Source organism: Limulus polyphemus, unplaced genomic scaffold (assembly GCF_000517525.1).
Source record: "Limulus polyphemus unplaced genomic scaffold, Limulus_polyphemus-2.1.2 Scaffold55, whole genome shotgun sequence".
Taxonomy (NCBI): Eukaryota; Metazoa; Arthropoda; class Merostomata; order Xiphosura; family Limulidae; genus Limulus; species Limulus polyphemus.
The window spans coordinates 37961-61145 of record NW_013665665.1 but is presented as its reverse complement, the minus strand read 5'-3'; the positions used below and the strand labels follow the sequence as shown (position 1 = coordinate 61145).

At 31.5% G+C, this 23185-nt stretch overlaps 1 protein-coding gene across 2 annotated transcripts in view; it reads left to right on the top strand.

Annotated features, from left to right (window-relative positions):
• LOC106463698 overlaps window positions 1-23185 on the top strand; it is a 79483-nt gene that overhangs the window by 46376 nt on the left and 9922 nt on the right. For both annotated transcript variants that reach the window (XM_013923759.2, XM_022391636.1), the window contains exon 7: window positions 16831-18208. In XM_013923759.2, the coding sequence (XP_013779213.1) occupies window positions 16831-18208 (1378 nt within the window). The remainder of the gene's footprint in view (window positions 1-16830; window positions 18209-23185) is intronic.

Genomic DNA, 23185 nt, shown 5'->3' with positions numbered 1-23185 from the left:
CAATAAGAGACGTTACAAATTCATCCAAGCTAGTCGTTAACTTTTCCACAGGAACAAATCTTACACTATGAAGGAAATTGATGATCTTCTGTTCACAATACACATTATACAATATGTCATTTGATAGATGAAAACCTTGACTTTCTGTTGGTTATAGGTAATATATAATGAAACATAAGAGAGAGAACTATCAACGATTTTGTGAAATAGAGAATGTGACAGGTGGGTGTGGCAGGAAGGGTCTGATTTTCTCTTTGATAGCTCTGTAAACAAACAAAATTGAAGGCTATAAAAATTATAGTTTGTTTGATCAATAACAATTTTGTGGAGAGTATTTTATGTTTAATTTCTTACTTTTTTTCGAGGGGTGGTGGATCAAATAGGAAAGATGACATGCTAAGAGAAAATGTGTCACGTGGGTCACACTAGTGAAAATTCAGGATTTTTTTTAATATTGCCTTGTAGAATTAAGAACCTAAATCTTGTATACTATTAAAATATGGATTATTATCTAAAATTTTATACTATTCTAATTGGTATAACATAAACAAAAAGTAGTTTAATAAAATTTTAAATGTAAGACACTAAATCCCTGTGTCATGCACATTAATAGGTACCAGGGGCGATAGGGATAATAATATGTAAAAAGTAGATAATGTCCTGTAACTATCATAATATTTTTGGCTTTCTGACTGCGTGATAAGAGCTGTTAAAAATTGAGTTAAGCTCGTAGATGTGTTTCCTGTGAGAATGAAAACCATGTGATATAATATGTTATTTGATAGATTAAAACTTTGGCTTCTTTTGGTTGTAAATAATATAGTACTAAATTTCAGAGAGAACTATTAAAAATTTCTGAAAGAGACGATGTGACAAGTGTGTGTTGCAAATGGATCTGTTTTTCTAGTTTATAGCTCCATAGACAAATAAGAATGAAAGCTATAAAAAATATGCTTTGCCCGTGTAATAAATATATAATAAAGAGTAATTTATGTTAAATTCTGTACTTCTCGGAGAGTTGGTAAATGGAGAAGAGGGAAGACTTAAAGAGTAAATGTCACAAATCTCATACTAGAAAAGATTGAGGATTTTTTAAAATATTTTCTTATAAAATTAAGAACTGAAAACTTATATAAAATTAAAACTTGATTTTTTTAGCTATTTTTGATGCCAAGTTTATTCACATACCATGATAATAAAGTAGTTTAATTAAAATTTGAATGTAATTCTAAAATGTCGTGATATTCGCAAATTGACCTGTCTATAGTTAGAGAGTTAATACGAGTGTTTGATTTATTAGTTAGTTAGACCCCATAAAAATATTGTATTTTATTGTCTGAGCTGCTATCAAAAGGATGAGTGCCTGCAGATTTTATGTTTATATTTTATTACATCCTTTCAAAAAAGCTTGAGAGATTGAGAGTATTTGATGTATTAGTAAGTTGCACCACATAAAAATATTTTTTCTTGTCTGAACTGCTATGAACAGGATGATGAGTGCCTGCAGATTTTATGTTTATATTTTATTTCATCCTTTCAAAAGCTTTAAAAAAAGCTTGAGAGATTGTTATTCAGCCATTTGATTTTAGAAGACAACTATATTGTTAAAACTTCAAGAACAGAAAGGTAATATAACTAATTGGAGTGTGTATAAACTTAGTCTCCATGAAACAAAGCTTAACAATTTTATTTAACAGCAAATTGCTGTAACTCGAATTGTATTTAGTAAATGCAGCAGGAATTCGATAGATGAAGAGTGCGACTTAATTTGCAGTGAAACATGTTTGAAAGATTTTATAATCTTGGAAAGTTCCTGATTCTCACTGGTTCCTTGGTTTTTCTATAGTCTAGGCTGTCAGTCCTTCACAGTGGATAGTGGCCTTTATATATAGACTGTTCTTTGTTTTGGTATTTATGAAAACATACTAGGCGTTGAGGTGAGCTGTATGTTATGATATCTCAGTTGGCATTGGACATAGTAGATAGGCTTTTATAAACTTCTTCTGCAGAATACTGTCATCAGCAGTTTCTGAGTTTTGAAGTGAGGAACCACAGGAATATACAGGAGCTTAACCAACTCCTGAAGCTCTAGCTTTTCTTTTGGGGTGATCACTTGCTTGACATATTGGAGATGCCTCTTTTGTCATTGAGTAATGCTACAAAATAATGAAGCAGAATGAAAGTGAAATTAATGTGATAAAACATGACTTTTATAAGTACAGCTTATTGATTTTGGATTAGTATTTTTGTGCAAAAGACTTGTAGTTGTCCATCTTCTAACTGCAAGGGTATTCCATCAAACTAATTCATAAAGCAAAATGCATGTATTACAATGTTTACATTCTTGGCTTACTGGACTGAGTGGTGTCCCATTGTTTTCTTCTTTAGCTTTCAGGGTTATTGATTATTGGAGTCTTGATGACAATCTATTTCTTTAATACTTTCGGTTCATAGAGAAAAATTCTAAAGAGGAGTTAATTTCCAATTGACCTAAGTATAGTTGAAGTGTTAACACACCACAATTTATCAGATATACTGTTCCAATTTGTAATCTAAATCTACCATATAAACCTAAGGCTATTTTTAGTTTTGTTTATGTATGATAGGTCTCTTATTTCCATGTAACACTGTATTCGTAAATCAACAATTTCTGGGAGAATACAGAATGTAGATATGTCATGTTTTGGAAAAGTATTTGTCCAGAACTCATCATCCTGGTAAATACATTCTTCACATATTCTTTGTGGTGTCCATGTTACAAAATGGCAGAAATTTCTCCTTTTATATGTGAAGCTACCCTTGAATCTGATAAAAATAATTGTGGTTTTCATTTTATAGGAAGGCTATTTCCACGTTGCTACAATAAAAATAATATTTTCTTGGCTGCTTCACTTGGGATAATATTTTAAATTTTCTTGGAACATATTACCATCTTCACCAATCAGGCCACATGGACTAGCTGTGAAGTAGCCATATTCTAAGGACATGATTAACATACATAGTTACTGTTATATTTTGTTCTTTCTAAATATACAGGTATGCAGCCACACTATGTACTTGCGTCACTACACAAACGTGCAGTTTGGAAAATTTTGATAATTTCATATGCTTGTTACTTAATTTTGGACATGTGTGAATAGTAAGTAGTCTTTATTATGAAAGTGTGTAATATAACTCTTCACTTCTAAAACATACTTACTATTTCTCGACTGCCAGGGTTTCTTCCTTTGCCCATCTAAGCATTGGTCTGATTTTTTCTCACTTGCTCCAGTCTTTTATATCCCACTTAATTGCCCTTGGCGATATTTGTCTCGCATCCTCTATCCTGGTACTGTATATAAGCACCTCATTCAGATAATGCTATCACTTTTTCTTGACAAACCATCACTCACAGGTTTCACAGTGCTACAATCGTTCAGAGATACTTTGAGCATTCTCCATGTTACCTAGTTGATTTTCAGAGAAAAAAAAATTTGGTTGACAAGTCGATTTGTGCTTGAATCTGGGGTTTGATTCCTTATAGTGGACACAGCAGATAATCCAATATTGATTTGCTATAACAAAACAAACTTACCTGATGAAATGTTGTTTCAAACAACAGTTAAAAACAGTTTTTAAAAGACATAAAAAAGGAGGCTAATTTAGTATAAGCTGCCTCTTAATTCGTTTTCTTCACTTGGTTCATCAAGAGTGTGATATTTTGGGTCTTTCTCTAGTTACTTTTGAGTCTGCACCTTACTTGATGGCTGAAAGGTCTGGGAGCGAATATTTAGTTTTCTCTCCATCCACGGACATTGTGGTTCATGCAGGGAGGTTTACTGCTCAGTTATGTGAAGGGATAGTTATGCCTTATCTGCCACGGTTATTGGAATTACATGATTTAGCCTACCACCACCAGGTGGAGGCATAATCTGACTCTCAATTAATACATCTGCTTCTTGAAATTAGGGGTTCTGAGGCTGAGTTTGTAGTTAATTTGAATAGATCAATGTCCCCTGGTGGGAAAATGGTAAGTCTTACAACTCTAAAATCCAGTGTGTCGTTTTCCTAACACTAAACTTTGTTGAAAGACTCTCAGGATCACCAACTTCATTAATGATGAGTTGGAACCATTCTTAGCATGCACATTGGTTTGATATTCATCTTCTACATTAATCCCTGTTGTTGTTGGGCATCCCAACTTTCATTGGCTCCTACAGGGTGTCATAGTTCTGCCTATATGTGAGGGTCACAACCTTTGACATTAGCCCCTCGGTACGTTCGTACCCAGAATAGATTATTTTTGTATCCAAGGGTTCTGCTGCTCGGGTGGACTGCTACCAGAAGCATTGGTGATTATTCTATGCCTTTGGGGTTTGGGGGGGCTCGGGTTCCAAGGAAGTCTGGATGTATGGTAACCTTAACCGCTGATCCATAGGCACAACAGGTTCTTGTGTCAGGATTAGTCATTCAGTTCACATCTTCACCACCATTATCCATCCAATCTATAGGGTATCCATCTTCCGCAAACCCTTGGAATTTGGAACTTAGTTCTATGGCTATCAGAGTTTGGTTGGTCTGGGGTAGCGAGTTGTGCTAGTTCTTCAGAGGATTTATTCTCATCGGTTGTGGGGCCTAAGAAGACAGAAGAGTGGTGTCCAGTAATCATCTTTCTCATCTATGTCAATGCTAAGATTCTCCAAGGTTCACAAGTTATTCCTTCCTTAATCTGAGTTGTCATTTTTTACTGGGATTGTGGATGTCCAAGTTTGTTATAGTCTGATCCTATCTCCACATTGACATAATGGTGGGGTCACACTACTATTGGTATTTTTTTGTGCATAAGGGTCAGGTACTGTGGTTCAGGGTTTTTACCTTTGGACTAGCATTAGCATCACATGGGTTCTGCTAACTCGTAACAGCTTTTTCTCATCACCTCCATTCCCTAACTCTGTGGATGCACCATTTCATAGATGACTGCTGGCACCATCTCCTCAATTGTCAGAATATCACACCTGGATTCTACTTTCAGAAACAACCAAGGCAGGCTTTATTTTTAGAGCTGAGACATCTATTCTCTTGTTAGAGACTGTGGATTGAGTAAGTCTCGAGAAAGTTAGCAAACAGTTTGGAATTACCACACAATGAACCATAATCTTGAAACCCAATTATTTTATATCATCATCATTGTCATGGTAGGTGTTTAGGGTTAAAATCAGGGGTGGTCAGTAAATCATTCTTCCTCTTCTCCCCGTTCGTGGTTTGTTTTATTTGTAATTTTGGGTGTTTTGTCCTCTTGTTTTCTGGAAGAAGGAGAGGAGATTGAAATGTATTTCTCTGAAGATTTTTTTTTGAAGATCATACTTTGCACAATTATTTGCAAAGTTCTCGACTAGCTCACCGAAGCAAAGATTGAGCATGGAGAATGCAGACACAGCATGCCCCCTCCCTTAACAAAGGATAGGATTAAAACAAGTAGGAAATCTTGAATTTAAAACACAGAGAAAAAAGAGTTGGCAATTTTTACAAATCATAATAAGTAATATAACGAGGTAGTGATTTTTTATTTATATTTCATGTGTGCATAGATGTACCCACACGTATACATATATACACACATACATACACTGAGATATATGTATATTTAAACAATAGTTGGTAAGAAGATGGGAATGTGCCTTCTGTTGAAGTTACTCTCAGGAGATGCTGGGAGTAGTGTAGAGATGAGAGGAAGAGAACATTATATGGATGAGCCATTGATCAGGTGGATCCGTTGGATGGCCCGGGTCAACGACCAAGTATGCTAGATATCAAGGTGGCTTGTTTGTTTCTGTGAGTGTTGTGCGAGCTTTGTATGGGTGAGGTGTGTTTATGCCAGGGTGTTGGAATATAAGAAAGTTTGTGGCATTGTGCTGTGAGATTATTTCAGTTTTCTGCTTTGTTATAGTAGGTTGTGGCTAAGTCGATGAGTCTCTTTTTTATTGTTTTTAGTTTGCTGATTTTGTTTAGGTAATATACTGAGGTGTAGTTAGGTAAACAATGGGCAATTCTGATTACTTTGGACTGTGTTGTTTCTAATTTTGTGTATAAGTGTTGTGGCGTGTTGAAAATTATTGGGTTACCGTATTCTAAGAGTGGTCTTAAGTACATTTTGTAGATTAATGTGAGGGATTGGGGGTCGCATCCTTTTGCAAACCCCCCTATTTTTTTGAGGTAATTTATTCTTTGCGTGACTATTTTGAGTGTGTTGTTTAGGTGTGTGTTTCATTTTATTCCAGTTTATTGTTAAAAGTTATGCCAAGGAATTTAATGTTGTTAGTGAACTTGATCTGGGTGTTATAGAGATTCAGTTTTGTGTTTTTTATTTGTTTCTTTTAAGAATTTTCCTGAATATAATTGCTTGTGTCTTGAGTGGGTTGAGTATGACATCCCAGGTGTTACACCATGTGGTTATGTGGTTGAGAAGTGATTGTATTCAGTGTGAAGCTAGACAGGGGTCACGTGATGTACATCAAAGAGCAATGTCGTCAGCCTAATGTGAAGTGTATGTGATAGTGAGTGAGGGAAAATTTATGTCGTTTATAAATAATATATATAAGAGCAGGCTTAGGACTAATCCTTGGGGGACCCCTGAACTTAGTATAAAGGGCGTGGATGTTTCATTGTTTATTTTGGTGTGGGTTGTCCTGTTAGAAAGGAAGCTGGAGATCCAGGAAATAATGATTTTTAGAATATTATACTGCATTAGTTTGTAGCAGAGTCTGTCATGCCACACACTGTCAAACACTTTCTGGACATCTAGAAATGTGGCTACTGTCACGTGATTGTTATTGAACCCTTGGTAAACAGCTTCAGTCAGTCTAACTAAAGGGTCTGCATTTTCTGCAGGTGTTCTGTATGTCTGTTAATAGTTTGTTTGTTTCTAAGTGGTGGAGGAGTCTGGCTATGATAATTTTTTCCTGTAGTTTACCTAGGCAGTTTAGTAGGTTGATTGGTCTGTAGTTCATGGGGTCACTTAGGTTGGTACTTTTTTGTGGAATGACAGTTATTGTGACAGATTTTCATGCTGTGGGGTAGTAACTGGAGTTAAGTGAGAGATTGTATGCTGTGCAGAGGTGTTTCAGTAGGGTGTGTGATGCATTTTTTAGTATTTTATATCCTGATTTGTTATACTTTATATTTAGTTTGAGGTTCATTTAATCAGTTTATTCTTTATTTATTATTATAAAAGTAACTTAAATGTAAAAATAGGAAACTCTTTAGGTTAGTTAAGGTTAGATTAGGTAAAATAAATAATAATATTATAAAATTGTTTCACGAGGCACGCACACTACACGCACACTAGCAGCTCATAGATAATGTAATTCGATAGCATAACATGAGATCCACATTCTTCAAATGATTTCCAACTTATAATGGTGCTAATAGTAGTTAGACATGGTTCAAAGAACAATAAAACAATAAAATTTAATTATAAATAGATGTATGCTGTTATGAGTTTAAAGCTATTTAGGATAAATGAATGTAGTTTAATATTACAATTTGAAGCCATTCTAAAAAGAAAAAAGGTAATTTAGTTTTTTTTTTGCTGGTTATGAGGTCGGTCAAATTGAAATGTATTTAGGAAGTCTTAGAGATTACATAAATCTGAGATTTTTGCACATGGACTATTCAAAACAAATACTTGATATATTCATGGACAAATCATTTTTTAGTTTATTTAAAATACTTCACAGAAAATTTAATTTTTTGTATGTGAAAGACTTGGAATGTTTTTTGAAGGAGTGCCAAGTTTTGTTAAGACATACATACTATATTAAAAGTTAGTAGTATCAAATCTATAAAGACTATACGAGTACAAAGATGTAATATGGTTGGTCAAATCGACCAAGTCCGTGTTGAGAGAGTTAAATGAATGTATCAGACCTCATTGTTCTTTGCCCTTCTGGAGAATTAACATTAAACTCAGTGTATATATACAAATACAGATGCAACTTGCAGAGTTGTAGAAGGGTCAATTTGGTCTTCTTTCTATTTGTTGTTTTGTTGATCTAATTAATGCTGTAATCTGACAGTAAAAATAGAAAAGTGTTCAAGAAAGTTATTGCATAGTTTGACACCTGTAGGTCAAGGAGGAAAAACTCTGAAAGAATTCTGTCTTTTGTTTCTTTACATCTCATTGACTTGAAAAAATACTATACTACAGTGGTGGTCAAAGTCATGATTAATCATTGGTTTGTGAAACCAACCAATGATAACTTAATGATTGATAAATTTTCAATTTCAATATTATTCATGTATAATCATGAATGTTGATATATTCCTAAGTGTGGTGCCACATAGCAGCAAAGCTTTTAAGGTTGCATTTCTTTAAAGCGATTTTTTTTGTCATAATAAAAAAATAATTTCTTTTTATAAGGACCTGAAATCAGATATGTGCTAGGAAAATAGCAAAAAATTTTTCTTTGTGGGCTATTCAAAAGGTCACAATATTAGTATAAAGTTTATTATTATGCAGTTCATTCACAATAATTTTATTTATTTGACAAAAAAAACTACCTTAAATCTAGTGAGACCTATCCTTATGTAACAATGATTTACTAATTTATACATGTAGCACCAGAAGAGGATAAAGGTATTTTGGGTTTAATCATTTATTCTTTTCAAATGTTCCTTTTTCTTCCTGTAAGCTAATTTAGTTTTAAGAATAAAAGTAAAGTATATATATATATATATATATATAAGAGATTAAAGCAACTGGGTTAAAATATTTTGTATGATATGTAGCATAGTTAAAGGTTTAGAAAGAAATTGGTACCTGAGTCGCATGTTTGTTATTGAGTAATAGAAAACACCACAGTGGTACCTGCTTGTTCTGTAAATTGTTAGTTGGTAAAAAGACATTAACCTATCAAATTTTATTAAATGTTTTAAGTATCACTGTGAATAGATGTACTTGATCAAAGAAGGCAAAAGAGAAAACTTTATAGAACAAAAGAAAATTTTGTTCTTTATGTATTTTTTACACAGTTTATAAAAACATTGTTAAAAACTGAAAGTTTTCATTTGTATTTTTAAAATGCTCTGGAAACTTGCAGCTTAAATCAGAATGTGTGTAAATGTTGCTTTCATATTTTACATATTTTTTAATATTTCACTAACATATAGTTAAAATCCTATGGAAAATTGCAATTCAAGGATTGACAGAGTGTATTATTTAATATTATATAATTAAGTTTGGACAAAAGACAAACTTAAGTAGAAAACAAAAAGGAAATTCAAGAGCTTAAAATGATCTATATGTCACTAAGTTATGATAGTTGTTAACTGTTTTATTTGCACATACTAGTAGGTGTGAGAATTTGGATAAAGTGATGGCCCATTGCAAGTTTTCAACACCTTCATTTTTTATTTTAAATAACAATACTCGCATGAAAACTATCATTGCACTCTTCTGTTCTCATACCAAGTATTTAAAGTCAAACACACCATTTCATGTAAAAAATTGTAATTGTTAGTAATAAAAGTTGGTATTTTTTTGTTAGGTCTAATATATTCTTAACCATTTTATTTCTTTATTTTAGTAAACTTAATTTTAGTAGTACTAATATCTGTTGCAACATGCATAGCATTTGCCATGATGTATTTTGCATTTTTGATGCATAATTTATTTCTACAGCATAACAAATAAAATCAGAAAATTTGCTTTTATTGTTTTTCTCATTCAAGTTAAAAATGTCGATGTAAACATATAATAATTTGTGGACATTTTTCTTTTTGCTCTTTAAGCAATTTTGGAAAACTTGATATCTTAAATATATTTGCATAATGTAACAATATAAAAATAGCTTGCCAGAAACTGTATTCCATAAGTGCTAAAATTAATTAATAGTTCTGCTGAAAAAAAGTTGTCACACTAACAATATTCTTGTACAGAAATTTAGTTTCAAGAAATAAAGAGAGCCATTTGAAACAAATATACTGTTTCAGTACTTTTTCAAACAATTCTTTATTTTATTATACATGTACATAATAGGTGTTTATGTATGTGTCTGTATGTACATACATACATACATATATATACAGTATATTAAACCTGTTTTTGTTGAGTATTTTAAGTATTGTGTTTTTATGATGGATTTTCTGGTTGAAAAATAAAATACATGCTTGAACTGTGTATTTATGGTAACAACTAGTTGTGGAATTTAAAAGAAGTGTGAAAATGCTTGTTAGTGAAACAGAATATTAAACAAACAAGAAATGATAACATAATGAATATGAAAAGATAACACTACTAAGCATAGGAAACTTTGTGAACTTCTTAGCTATTTGCACAAAGAAGACAGTTTTAACTTATGTATTGGATTTGATGTAGCTTAGTGGTTAACAAGCTCGATTGTGAATCCCAGAATCCATGTGTTTGTATTCCTTTTCCATAGAATAGTGCTCAACACCTAGGGGCCATGGGTATGTTATAAGGTCAAATCCTACTATTTGAGTAGAGTAGCCCAAGAGTTGGTAGTAGTTGTTATTGATCCACTGCTTTCTCTGTAATCTATCTTGTTCAAAATTAGGGAAGTAGCATAGACACCTTTTGTGTAGCTTTGCATGAATATTGAGAATAAAACAAATATTTTTTTTTGTATTAAAACTTACTTTTCTACTTTATTTAACTGTTAGCTTGAAAAAAATTATCTTGGTTCTTTCCTAAATTTAAAAGTTTGAAGAAAAAACATGCTTAACAAGTCATTACTAAGCACAAGATATAGTACAGGTAAAACAATGCATTTATTATCCCAAAATGTTTCATAAATCAACAGAACAATATATTGTAGATACTTAATCTAATGCATCACTTTTGAGCTATATGTTTATGTGAAGTTACTATGAAATACAGAGGTTATTCATATTTAATAGCTTCATCTTTGGCTAGTTCTTGAGGCTTTGGCACTTTCATCATTATCAAGAACAATGAAACTTTTCCTCTCTTAATATTATAGGCAGGCTTACCTGCAAAGCAACCTTTTTTTAACCACTTATCATTTACTTGCCCACATTAATATTCTAGTGTGGTAAAGACTAAATTACTTGCTATGTATAACATTACTATTCATCAACTCAGTATATAAAAGAGACATTAGCTGTTCCTGAAACAAAACTAGATGTTGCACTTAATGCTTTTGACCTGTTTGTGATGTGTACTTTTGTTTGCATTACTTTTATTTAGTGTTTACATGTGTTTTAATATATTTACTGTAAATCTTAATGCGATTAATCTTGACTATAACCAAGATTTGGTGTCATCAGAAAATGGATTCTATCATTGACTACTCTTAGGAAAAGTTTGGACACTTCATTGGCTTTTTAGAAGAACCTTTACTTACCCAAACTTTATTTTTCAGTTGCCTGCCAATATTGGTGATCTTAAAATAATGGGCTATTAAAGTGCATGTAATGTATAGAGGTTACTCAGTCTTGTTAATAGTTGTTGGAATGAAAAACTTCAGTTTATACTCTACAGTTAAAAAATTGATAAATAAGTCATTTAAAAATATATTTATTGTCCCATAGAAACAGAAATTTGCAACTTCTTAGACAAAACAAATTGATATAACTGCTTCATACAGGTTAATAGTACTTATTACTAGCTATAATTCATTATTTCAAGACAATAAATAAATAGCATGTTTACATAGTCACTGTATTCAGAAGGCAAACAAAGCCACACACTTTTCAGAGACAATCTTTTCTTATTAATTGTTTAAAGCACACCCAAGCTATGCACATATTGAACAAATACAAAAAAACTAATTTGGGGTATCTTCATAAGCTACATCTGTTTAAAACTAATGAGGAAGTTTGGGTCAGTAATCACTTATATAGCTGATTATGTCTGACTAATAATTGGTTAATAAATGTGAACAGAGATTTTTATTTTATTTTAATTACTTCATTCAATTTTAAGAACTCATGAGTGAAAGTAAATAAGATTGTAATAATATGTTAACGACATTATATCTGCTACATACAGTGCCAGTGAGTTCTTTCGATCAATACCAGGGTTCATAAGGTTGGCTGGGATGTGGTAAGTGTAGTAATATTGAGCTGCTATTTATATCATTAATTGCTTGAACAACAACTGTTTCAGTGTGAACTAGATTTAGTTGGTGCTCAGAGCTAACTGCATTACACCATGAGCTTCACACAGTTGTCTTGCATTTAGTACACATTTACAGTGTGACTGATACTTTTTGTAAAAGTGGCAAAAATTTTCTGTTCAAAATCAAAAGTTAACAGGCAGAAAACTCTACTTCTATTTATACAATTCAAAGGATAACAAAGATCACTGAAAAATTTATATTGTAGATACTTGAACATTTTAAACACATTTAAGCTGAACCAATAAAAAGATAATTTATTTCCCTAAAATAAAGGAGCAACAAGGTATATAAATTTAGGCATGAAATATTATAAGCACCCATCCAGAAGATAAGACTAAAAGTACTTTTAATAATGCTCTGACTTTCTCTTTTAGTTAACAGGATTATCTATAGCTATTTCTCTGGTTTCAGTCTAGTGTAGCTTTGAAAAGCTAATCAGTGGAAGCACTGGTTCACTTCTGATCATGCACTTGTAGATTCCAGGCCTCATTGTTGGGAAAGTTAAAGGCTCTTTCTTATAAAAGTGAATTTTTTTATGGATAGAAAATATTTTCTTTACTATTAAATAAGTATGCGTTTTATTATGCTTAAACAGAGATTTATTTTTTTGCTCTTAAACAAGCTTATGGTTAATAAATTCCTTGACTGTTAACTTGTCTTTATGAGTATAGCCATGTAACATTATTGTTGTGTTTATTTTTGATAGTGGTGGTTGGGTTGATTTACATTTGTTTCAGGCACAAGTAGAATACAATAGAATGCTCAAAATTAATCATTAGTTTGCAGAATATGACACTAGGTCTGTCAGTGAGTCACCTCTATATGATTCATTCATTGTCAATTTGTGTTCTTGATGTGCATGGAACAAAGAACTATTGCTAAGGATAAAAGCAAACTAAATTGTTAATTTTACTTACTGTCAATTTTGTAATGTATTTTTGTTTGCTATAACATGTAGTTATAGATATTGTATATTAACCATTATTATCAAAATTTGTTTCGTTTTGTTTATCGTAGTTGTGAATTGTTGAGTAAAGGGTGCATATAGTGTGCCAACCATTTTTTATTTTCTTGTGTATCTGTTTAAATATGTAGTTCAGCAAGTATTTTATTTTACTATATATTACTTTTGTAGTTGGGATTATTATGTGCACAGGCAAGCGATCAATTACAAAAAATTTCATTCATATATCTAAACTGTCTATAACAATATTTATATATCATATTAAGATTATACCATATGGCTGTCACCCTATCAGAACTTATTTTAAAAGTAGTTAAACTATGAATATTGATTTGTGCATTTCACTTGATTAATGACTTAAAAGTATAAACTAGCATTCAGTCTTTTTTGTTATTATACAATGTCACATATCATTTTAGCATTTTGTAATAATTTGGAACTATGTGCTCCTACTTATTTGGTTGAAGTTTGAACATAATAATTGCTATGATTTTATTGTTTTGAAATTTTTACGTGTTCCACAGTAATTACTGTACACTGAATCTGAAAATGATGTCCATTTTTCTCCATCACATACAGATTTTTCACAAAATGTCATGTACTTTTACATAAGTAAATCATTTTCATTGAAATCAGGTCACATTTTGTTATGCTTAAAATGTTGACAACCACTGGATGTAGATTTCTCTAGACCAATCACAATGGAAGAGTCTTATTGATCATCCTAGAACCTACGAGGAACACACCGCTAGTATATAAACAGTTAACACTCTGCGTGATGTGTCATTTCTGGGTAGTATTTGTTTGTGCGTGCACTTTGATATTATTTTTTTCTTTTCAATATTATTTATTCATTGCTATGGTAACAAGAGGTTGTTTAAGTAAGGTAACTCTGTTATAAATTTGTTGTAAAGAAGCAAATGCATAACAATTCAAAATTCATCAAACAAGCATATTACACATATTTTGAAATATAACTTGGGGACCAAGACAAATCATAGACTCTGCACAAAGTTTACATCATTTGTGTCGAAGAGTTGAGACAATGGACTAAAGGTAAGACAAAGTCTTTGCCTTGTGGAATTCCAATGGTCTGGCATGAGCCTAGAAACCATGGAGATGACTGCAATTTTTGCTCATGTAACACGCAAGGCTACAACACTTAAAATAAAAAGGAAATTTCTTATCCAAACTTTCAATGTGCTATAAGACCTGTTATTCATGGACCTTATGTACCTGTACCTACTCCACTGGAGACTATTGATACAGTTTCATCTCATTCTGAATCTGATTTCAATAAAAATGAGGATAGGGATTGTTTTCAACCTGAAACATCTGGAAAGGTTTCATTAAGACATCAGGTAAATGGAGAGGTGGTATCAGGAAAGGTGGAAGATCAGCATGATGCCTGAATACTGCTGGTCATTGAAACGAGATGCTCCAGATGCAGTACATTAAAGAAAGACCACAACACAGTTTTGAGACTAAAATACATAGATTTCACACAAAAAATCTGGTTAAATGAGGATGAATTATAGTTTGACATCAATGTTCTTCTCTTTTCTTCAGTTTGTTTGTGTTTTATTAACAAACTTAATAATAAAAAATGTTCAAACAAAATAATAATTTCATTAAGTAAGTTTTTTCTTCCCAATTTGTAAAAAATCCTTATGTGATAGAAAAAAAATGAATATTATTTTCGAAATCTGTGTAGCTGAATTACGGAAAATCCATTATTAAAACCAAAACAACTTTTATGAACTTTAAATTCACAGACCTGTGTTATTAGCTTGATTTCCTCAATATGTGTATATGTTTTAGAGTATAAAGTTTTTGAACAGATAAGGCATGAAATGGTCTTTGCACAGTGTTGTGTATCAGTTGACTGAATGAGTTTATAACCCCTCTTTGAAATGTATGTATTTTAACGAATTTTAGCAGAATGATGTTTATCTTATTTGGCTCTGGTAATGAACTTTATGGTTAATTAAAACCGTGACCTTGTCAGAATTTTACCTTTTGTGTTTTATTATCAACTATGTTTTGGTATAATATCTGTTTTCTAATATAGACACGTGCCATTAATACTGAGTAAGGATTTTATGAAGATCTGACATGTACTAAGTAATATTCACGCATTGCATTAGTTAAGTGAACGTTGTAATAATGTATAATTTATATTAGGTATTGAAATATTGTAAAATATAAGTTGTTTATAATTACTGTACTTTAATCATCCAAATGTGAATTTGCAGAATGGCTTTAATGGTAAATGTGATCTATATTTTTGATGTAACTTGTCAATGTGTGTAATACTTAAGGTGCTATTCAGGTAAATTGAGGTGTATATAAAGATACCTAAGCTACTACTTATACATAAGAATTGTGTCACAAAGTGGAAAAGAGGCCTACTGAGTGGTCATTTCTTGGCATTATTATATATGGTGAAGCTGGTAACTGTCATATTAACATAAACTTCAATCATTCTGGCAAATACAGTAAGTATTACATAACAAAATATTGTGTTCTTAGTTTTTTATACATTAAAAGTGTTCACTTGTTTTAACATGCTGATTCTTTTTTTTTCTTTTGTGTAATGAAATGTTTCCTTTACTTTCTCTAAAATGCAGTATATATATTCATAGTTAAAGCATTTGCTAAGCTTTTTCGATCACTACAATGCAAGTGTTTTAAATATTAGAAAGTTTATTACTCACTTTCAGATCTGTTCACCCAAGTTTACAAAGAAGATAATATTATTTACCTAAATCTAAAGAACTTCTTAACCTGGCAATTAATAAAAAATTGCCATAAACATAAATTCATTAAAGAAGTAAAGTGCACAGGTAACATTTTTGAATCAATGAATGTTGTTATTGTTTAATAAAAACAATGTACTATAACTTTTTTGTGGTGTAATTTGTTTAATTTTGTATAATTTTATGGATGGGTGTTTATTTGCTTATTTTGTACAATTGAAATCTTACTAAATTATAAGTTCTTGTGTTACAACCTCACTCAAATAAACTTTCAGCCAGTGCACAATTATCTACTTATACATGACTATCAGCTGTGGTATGACAAATGGCCACATTCCATTAATATTGGCAGAAATAAGTATAAAATGTTTCCAAATCTTTTTTCCTTGTCAGTATTATTTTTAAAATACCAAAGAATATGCTAGAATAGCTTACACATAATTGAATTAAAACAATGACTTCTAACTCCCGAAACTTCATTGGGAGTGACATACTACTATAACAGTCTTAAAAGTAGGTTCCCTTGAACAAAGTTGTATTACTGAAAACTTGAGGGAAGAAATAAGTATAATTTCTTGAAGTTACTAGTCATTTATTTAAAGTTAAAAGCTTGTTGTTTTTTTTGCTAATCTTTTATTATTAAAGCAAAATTTGTAATGGAACATTATTTTGATTTTTTTTTTTATGTTTCCATTACAAAAAATAACATATTCCAGTTGCAAGGGTATATGAAAATTTCACTTACTGCATATTGAATAATATTTTATTTTGGGCATTTTATATAGCATTAAGTTTAATTGGATTGTGATGTAAACTTGCACATACCAACACTTCCTGCATTTTACAGTTTCTAGCATATCAATTTCATGTTGTTGTTGTTGTTAGAGTGATTTTTAAATAAAAATGGTGAAACTTTACATTTGTCATGAGAGTAATTTACTGCTCTGTTCACTTTTGACCACTGTAGGAGAAACACATACCAAAATATGTAAGAAAATTTCCTGTTGGTAATCTAAAGGAAATGAATTCAAAATATCTAAAAGCATTAGAAGATTTGTGTAAACAACTAGAGAAGTTTTATGGAAGACAACAAATGTACATTACGACTGATAGCATCTTTTCAAAATGTAAGTCTAGGATCAAGCAAGTTATTGAAGAAGGTCCACATTACTCTGAATGTAAAGAAATTTCATTCCCATCTGAAAGGAGGAGATTACCTAGTTGCCCACATAAGTCAAGAGAAAGTATTAGAGACTTGAAATGTACATTAGTCAAGTGCAAAAAAACTTCAGATTCTAAGCCTGCAAGTATGTCTAAAGAATCCAGACATACATCAAGTTCAGAGGCTCAAGAAGTGAAATCTAAGTCTTCTTCAAGTTGTTCTAGTAATGCTAAGAAAAGAAATGACAGCAGTGGAACTAGAATAGATAGTTACCATAGTGCTAGAAGAGGATTTGGATTCAAATCTAGTTTCAGAGAATCAGAAAGGGAGTCTAAGCATGCAGGTTTAGAGTCTTCTTTAGTTGAGAAAACTGCCTTCAATGAAAGCTACCGTAACCCATCATATGTGTGCCATAAACATCATAGGTTATCTGAAAAAAGAAAACACAATCTTTCATTTCTCAACCAGAAAGAAGCAGAACCTACAGAAGAAAGTAAAAGAATTAGTACAAGAAACAGAAAGTGTAAATACAAAAAGGATACCTCCATGAATGATATTCAGCATTATGAAAGAGACAGAAGATTGAAAGATACTATACAGGGTCAAGTTTCATCTTCCAAGGAGAAGGAAAGGAAAAACAGTAGTAGTGAAAGAAGGGAACATGATCAAAGGAGTTGGTCTCCAAAAAATCAAAATCAAAACTTCTTCTTGGAGAGCTCAGTCAGGCATTATAGCATGGTTGATAATCATGGTAGAGAAGAAAGAGATAGATATCAGATGCCAATAATAAGAAGAAGGGATTCTCAAGAAGATTCCACATCTAAGAGAAGGCGAAAAAGAAGTCCACCCAGCAGTAGCATATTTAATGAGAGTGGTAAAGATGTCAGCAGAATCACGAGAAGATTCGAGTCCAAAAACAGTAGTAATTTCAGCTGGATCTCTTCAGAATACTTCCACTTTGATAGAAACAAATCCAGATCCCAAGAAACCATCAGATATTCAAGAGCTAGACCATTTAGGAGACATAATACAAAAAAGGAATCAACAGCTGGCATCAAAGATGTCAAAAAAGGGAAGTTGGATGATTCAGTATTTTCATTTTTCCAAGACCTGTTTACTTTACCAAAGACTGAAGACAAGTCCAATAGATATGACTCAAAACAAACTTATAGTAACAGCAAAGGCAAGTTTATTAATAGTTTAGATTTTTTCTTAGTATATTATTTTGTGAATACAATTTTTTTCAATAAATTATTCTCAATAAGTACTGTCACTTGAAGTATAATTTTTACTGCTAGGATATATTTGGTTTTGTCAGTTGTACAACAGTTATTTGCATTGAAATATATTGTAAACTTTTCATGTTAAATATTTTCACTGAACTGCTATATTTTGTATTGTAAATTTCTGTTTTACAGGTGTGAATGGTAGACCAAAGCTGATTAAAATTATAGTACTTTGTGTGCCAAAGTTTTTTTTTATCTATAGTCGATACTCACATTTTTTTATATTGAAAATGTCAGTATTTTGGCAGACTTATATTACAGTATTGTTATTTCTGATGTCTGTATTCATTGCAGTTTGATCCAAATATACATTGACCTTGAAATAACTAATTGAACATACATAACTATAAATTTCCTTTTCACATTACCTTGTTATTGGTGGTAAACAATATGTAAATTAGTGTTCTTTGGACTGATCTTAATGACACTTGTAAAAGAAAAGACTTGCAGTTAAATATCGGAGTTAAATTTTTTTATTCCTGTTGTAAAATTGCACAATTTACTGCCACTTGTTCTTTTATTAACATTGTAACACTCTTGGAAGAAACCTTGATCTACTGTTTCCTTGTCCCAAAAACAGTCTGTGTTGTCTATTTTCTGGAAGGTTATCCTTACACCTTACATGGTTTGATTGCAGCCAGATTCACATTAGCTACTAAAAAAACCTTCTTTTCCCTGTATTTTTCAGCATATTTCAGTGTTATTTTCTCTTTAAGCAAGAAATTTACTGTTAAGTCATTTTTGTTCTTGTTTGGCATCCTGACATTCTGAAGCAGGCTGAGAAGTACTGAACTCTTTTCACAATCTCTGAGGCAGAAAGTATGTCTTACCTGTTTTCAGACATGGTTACAGATGCTGTGGCTAGGAGAAGTAGCATCTTTACAAAATTCTCTACCATCTGGAATGTAGGTGAAACTGTTCTCTATTGAGAAGCTCAACTGACATGAGACTAGTTTGTTTCTCTCATATCCATCTTTTCCTCGACCCTACAAATATAAACTCATAAATCACAAGCCACTATGTACTATAAATTGAGATTACAAAATCAAAATATTACTAATGTTTTCCAGAAGAAAATTTTGTATGTGATGTGGTAAGCTAGCACTGATCCAGCAATACAAAATACTGGGAAAGATTTAGACAAAAAATAGATAAATGACTGTATAAATAGTTTTATTTGCAGAAATTATATTGTTGAAAATTGAAGCAATCTTCTTCCTAAGTTAATTCATCAGTGATGTTTTGTGTTTTAATATTTAACTTACCTTATACTCTGACTTAGTCAATTCTTAAAACAGATATTTGAACAAAATTTGCTTACAGCAAACTGATATAAAAATGTATTTAATGACAAAAATACACAATGACTTAATAAATATAATGCAAATCAAAATAAATACAATAATACAAGTTAAAAGTAAAAAATTTAAGTTATCAATAAACATTTGTAACAGGGCAGTAATTGGGTCATTAATAACTGATCCCTATATCCTTTGCCTGGACTTACTTTATTTTACCTCGATGCCATTGTGGAATTTTATTACAATACCTCTATAGTCTAACAGCAGAAGTTGAAAATCTAATAAAAAATGTTGTGATAATCTCTCTCTCTCTTTCTTTTTTTATTTACAGTTGTTTTTTAAAATGGGAAATTATTCCAAACATTTTTTTTATGCTGTACAAAGGCATATTCAGTTTTTGCTCTTGCAATTATGCAGTATTGAAGTAAATCTGTTGGTCAGGTCTAACTATTGTCATATTTTTCACACATCACATTTTTAGATCATAACTCTGATAAAAAAACAATGCTAGGTTGCATATCCTTTAAGGCTAAGAATATGATTCATCTCAGTTCATTGGCTGCAGTTTGATTGTTTTGCAGTTTAATTAATTTCTTCTTTTTATGAATGTCCTGTTAAGTTTTAGAAAAACAAATGCTTTAAATATATAAATTACAAATTTAATCTTGCATTCCAGGGCATGCATGACAGTATGTTCTGTATAACTGTTATATAGATTGTTATTTTTAGCAATGCAGCTTGTAAGTTCTGTTAATTGGGTTACTAATTTCTCATGAGTATTGCATATCAAATCATTCAATAAATAGTAAAAAAAAAACTACCATTTGCTGTGTTAACAATGACTGACTCATCAAAGCATAAAATAGAGGACACATCTCCATCTTACAGATCAGCTGTTGGGAAATATTTTAGGTTTGAAGTTTTGAATCAAAACAGAGTAAGGAAAACTGGTTGTTTGAAAACAATATGTAAAATTTGTGAGGTGAGAAAACATATTTTTTTTTGTTTCAAGAAATTAAAGATAAACTCTCACAAGTTTCTTTTTCTGTGAGAAATAAAGGTCACAGTGCTCCTCAACTGAAACTCCCAGAAGTATTTAAAATGAAATTAAACACAAAGTCAAAGAGAAATAGAGATAACAAGAGTTATTAGAATCTTTCTGGTTAAAGACATGAGACCATTTTCAGTGGTGGATAGTCTTGGCCTTAGGACTCTGCTTAAGGTTTTGGAACAAAGATATGAGATTCTTTCCAAGACTTCAGTATTGTAGTAATTCCAGACCTATACAAAGAGGAAAATGACAAGCTTGATATTGAACTGAAAGGTGCTTCTTCTGTTGCCATTGTCAGTGGTAGATGAGCTTCAAGATGTTGCTGGTACTGGGCATCTTATAAATAAAAACTGGGAGATAAAAAATTCTGCTCCATAAACAAGAGAGTTAAATGAGTGGCTTATGGCTGAGCACATGGAGGATGTACTGAAAGATGCTGTATCTTATTTGGATTGGAAAATATCTAACAATCCAGCTATTACAACTGATAATGGAAATAATGTTTGCAATGCAGTAAAACCGGCAGAAGTCTCACCCCATGTGCAGTGCTTTTCTCACACTGTTAATTTTGTAACTCAGGAAGGTCTTTGTGTGTTGCAAGTGGAGGGGGGTGTAGTTTTCTTTTTCTAGATGTTTCAACTGGGTGTAATTCTAGTTTTTACACTCTGTCTTGTTACTTGAAACAACAATCTGCAATTTTGACAGTGTTTATGGACAAAGAAGTTTATGTGAATGATTATATAAGACAGTGCCTTTGATATTTTTTGTTATAAAGTTGATGTTCCAGATGATCAACAGTTACACTGTAAGAAATAAATTTCAATTTTTTTCAAAAGCACAGTATTGATCATATTGATCATTTTTATTTGCTCTACTAACAAATTTATGTAATGTGATTTGTATCAAATTATGAGGTAAACATATTTTTACAGTCCTAATATCTGTGAAATTTCCCAATTATATTGAACTCTGTAGTAAGCTACAATGTAATCAAACCAAAGATGTCTTTGAATTGAACATGGTAATAACACAAGGAGATATATTTAGGCAAAGCAAGTTGCCATTCTTGTAATTTCTTATTAAAACTCATGATAAATGAATATAATCATTGTTTTTAATGTAAACCACATGCAGTGCAATTGAGCAATAAAAAGTGCTAAAAAAACTGAATATAAACAAACAAATGGAAATTTGTAATATTAGAATAAATAAGAGAAATCAATTATAAGCCCCCAAGACAGGCCTCAACAAATATTTTACAATCTAGGAACTAACCCAAAACCTCAGAAATCAGGTATACCTAACCTAACTTCACTACTGTTTGTACCAGGTAATGGGGGGCTATGTATATTTATTTACTTTCACAGCAACAAGTGCATGCTAATGATCACATGATATCAACAAATACTTGATAGTATTGCCTGGATTAATTGCCTTTGGTCCTGTTCGAGTCTAAACACGTGCACTGATTGGTTGGAATGAGTGAAATTAGTAACATGTTATGCAACTGCAGTACTTCATTCTTGAAAAAGCATGAAGTGTTGAATTTGCCATTAAAATCATAGAAACAAAGTTCAATTTAGGACTCGAAGAACACCAAAATAGTTCCGGACTTCCAAGATTTGTTCTAGATTTGAGTTCTTTTTAGCACAGCCCTATGCATAAATAAAATGGAAGAAAATACTAGATGCCATGATGATATGTTAGTTGTCATGGAGACCTGGCACCCAGGATTTATTGAGGCCTGCAAAAAAAATAGTTTTTTTTATGAAATTATTTGAAATGTAATATAATTTACTTGAAAAAAAAACATTCACGTACAATCTTTAAAACTTTTGAGTTTATACATATTTCATGGCTTCCTTTAATTCATGATTGATTTTTTATTTGTCATTTTAAATAAGCATCATACATTGTATTACAAGTGTAAGTAATTTTTACACTAGATCATAAAGTGTTGTATTTAAAAGCATAAGAAGTAAGGGCTTAAGAAATCAAATACAAAATTTTAAAATTGATTTCAGTTTGATATATTTTACACAAAAAACTATAACTACTGATGTCGTTAATACATAGTTTCTTCAATCTTTTATCCATTTTATTTTAATGACTGTATGTGTTCATAGAAATGTGTGGATTCCCCCCCATTTCTCAACTTTTTTTCAATCTGAAATCATATATTATAAATATACTCTTATATTAGGTTGTCAAGAAATTAATGTTGCTTTTTTAAATGAAAAACCCCAAACAACTTGTATATCAAAACACAAAATTTGTTAAATGAAATAGTCTCCATTCTCATTGATGATGCTTTTCCATCTGACAATCAGGTTGTTAATGCCCTGATTAAAGAAATCACTTGGCTTTGAAGCGAAAAACATGTCGATGTCCTCTTTAACACCTTGCACATTTGCATACGTTTTCCCATAAAGATGGTGTTGCAGTGAACGAAAAAGATAGTAATCTGATGGTGCCATATGTGGAGAATATGGTGGGTGGGGGAGAACTTCCCAAACCAACTT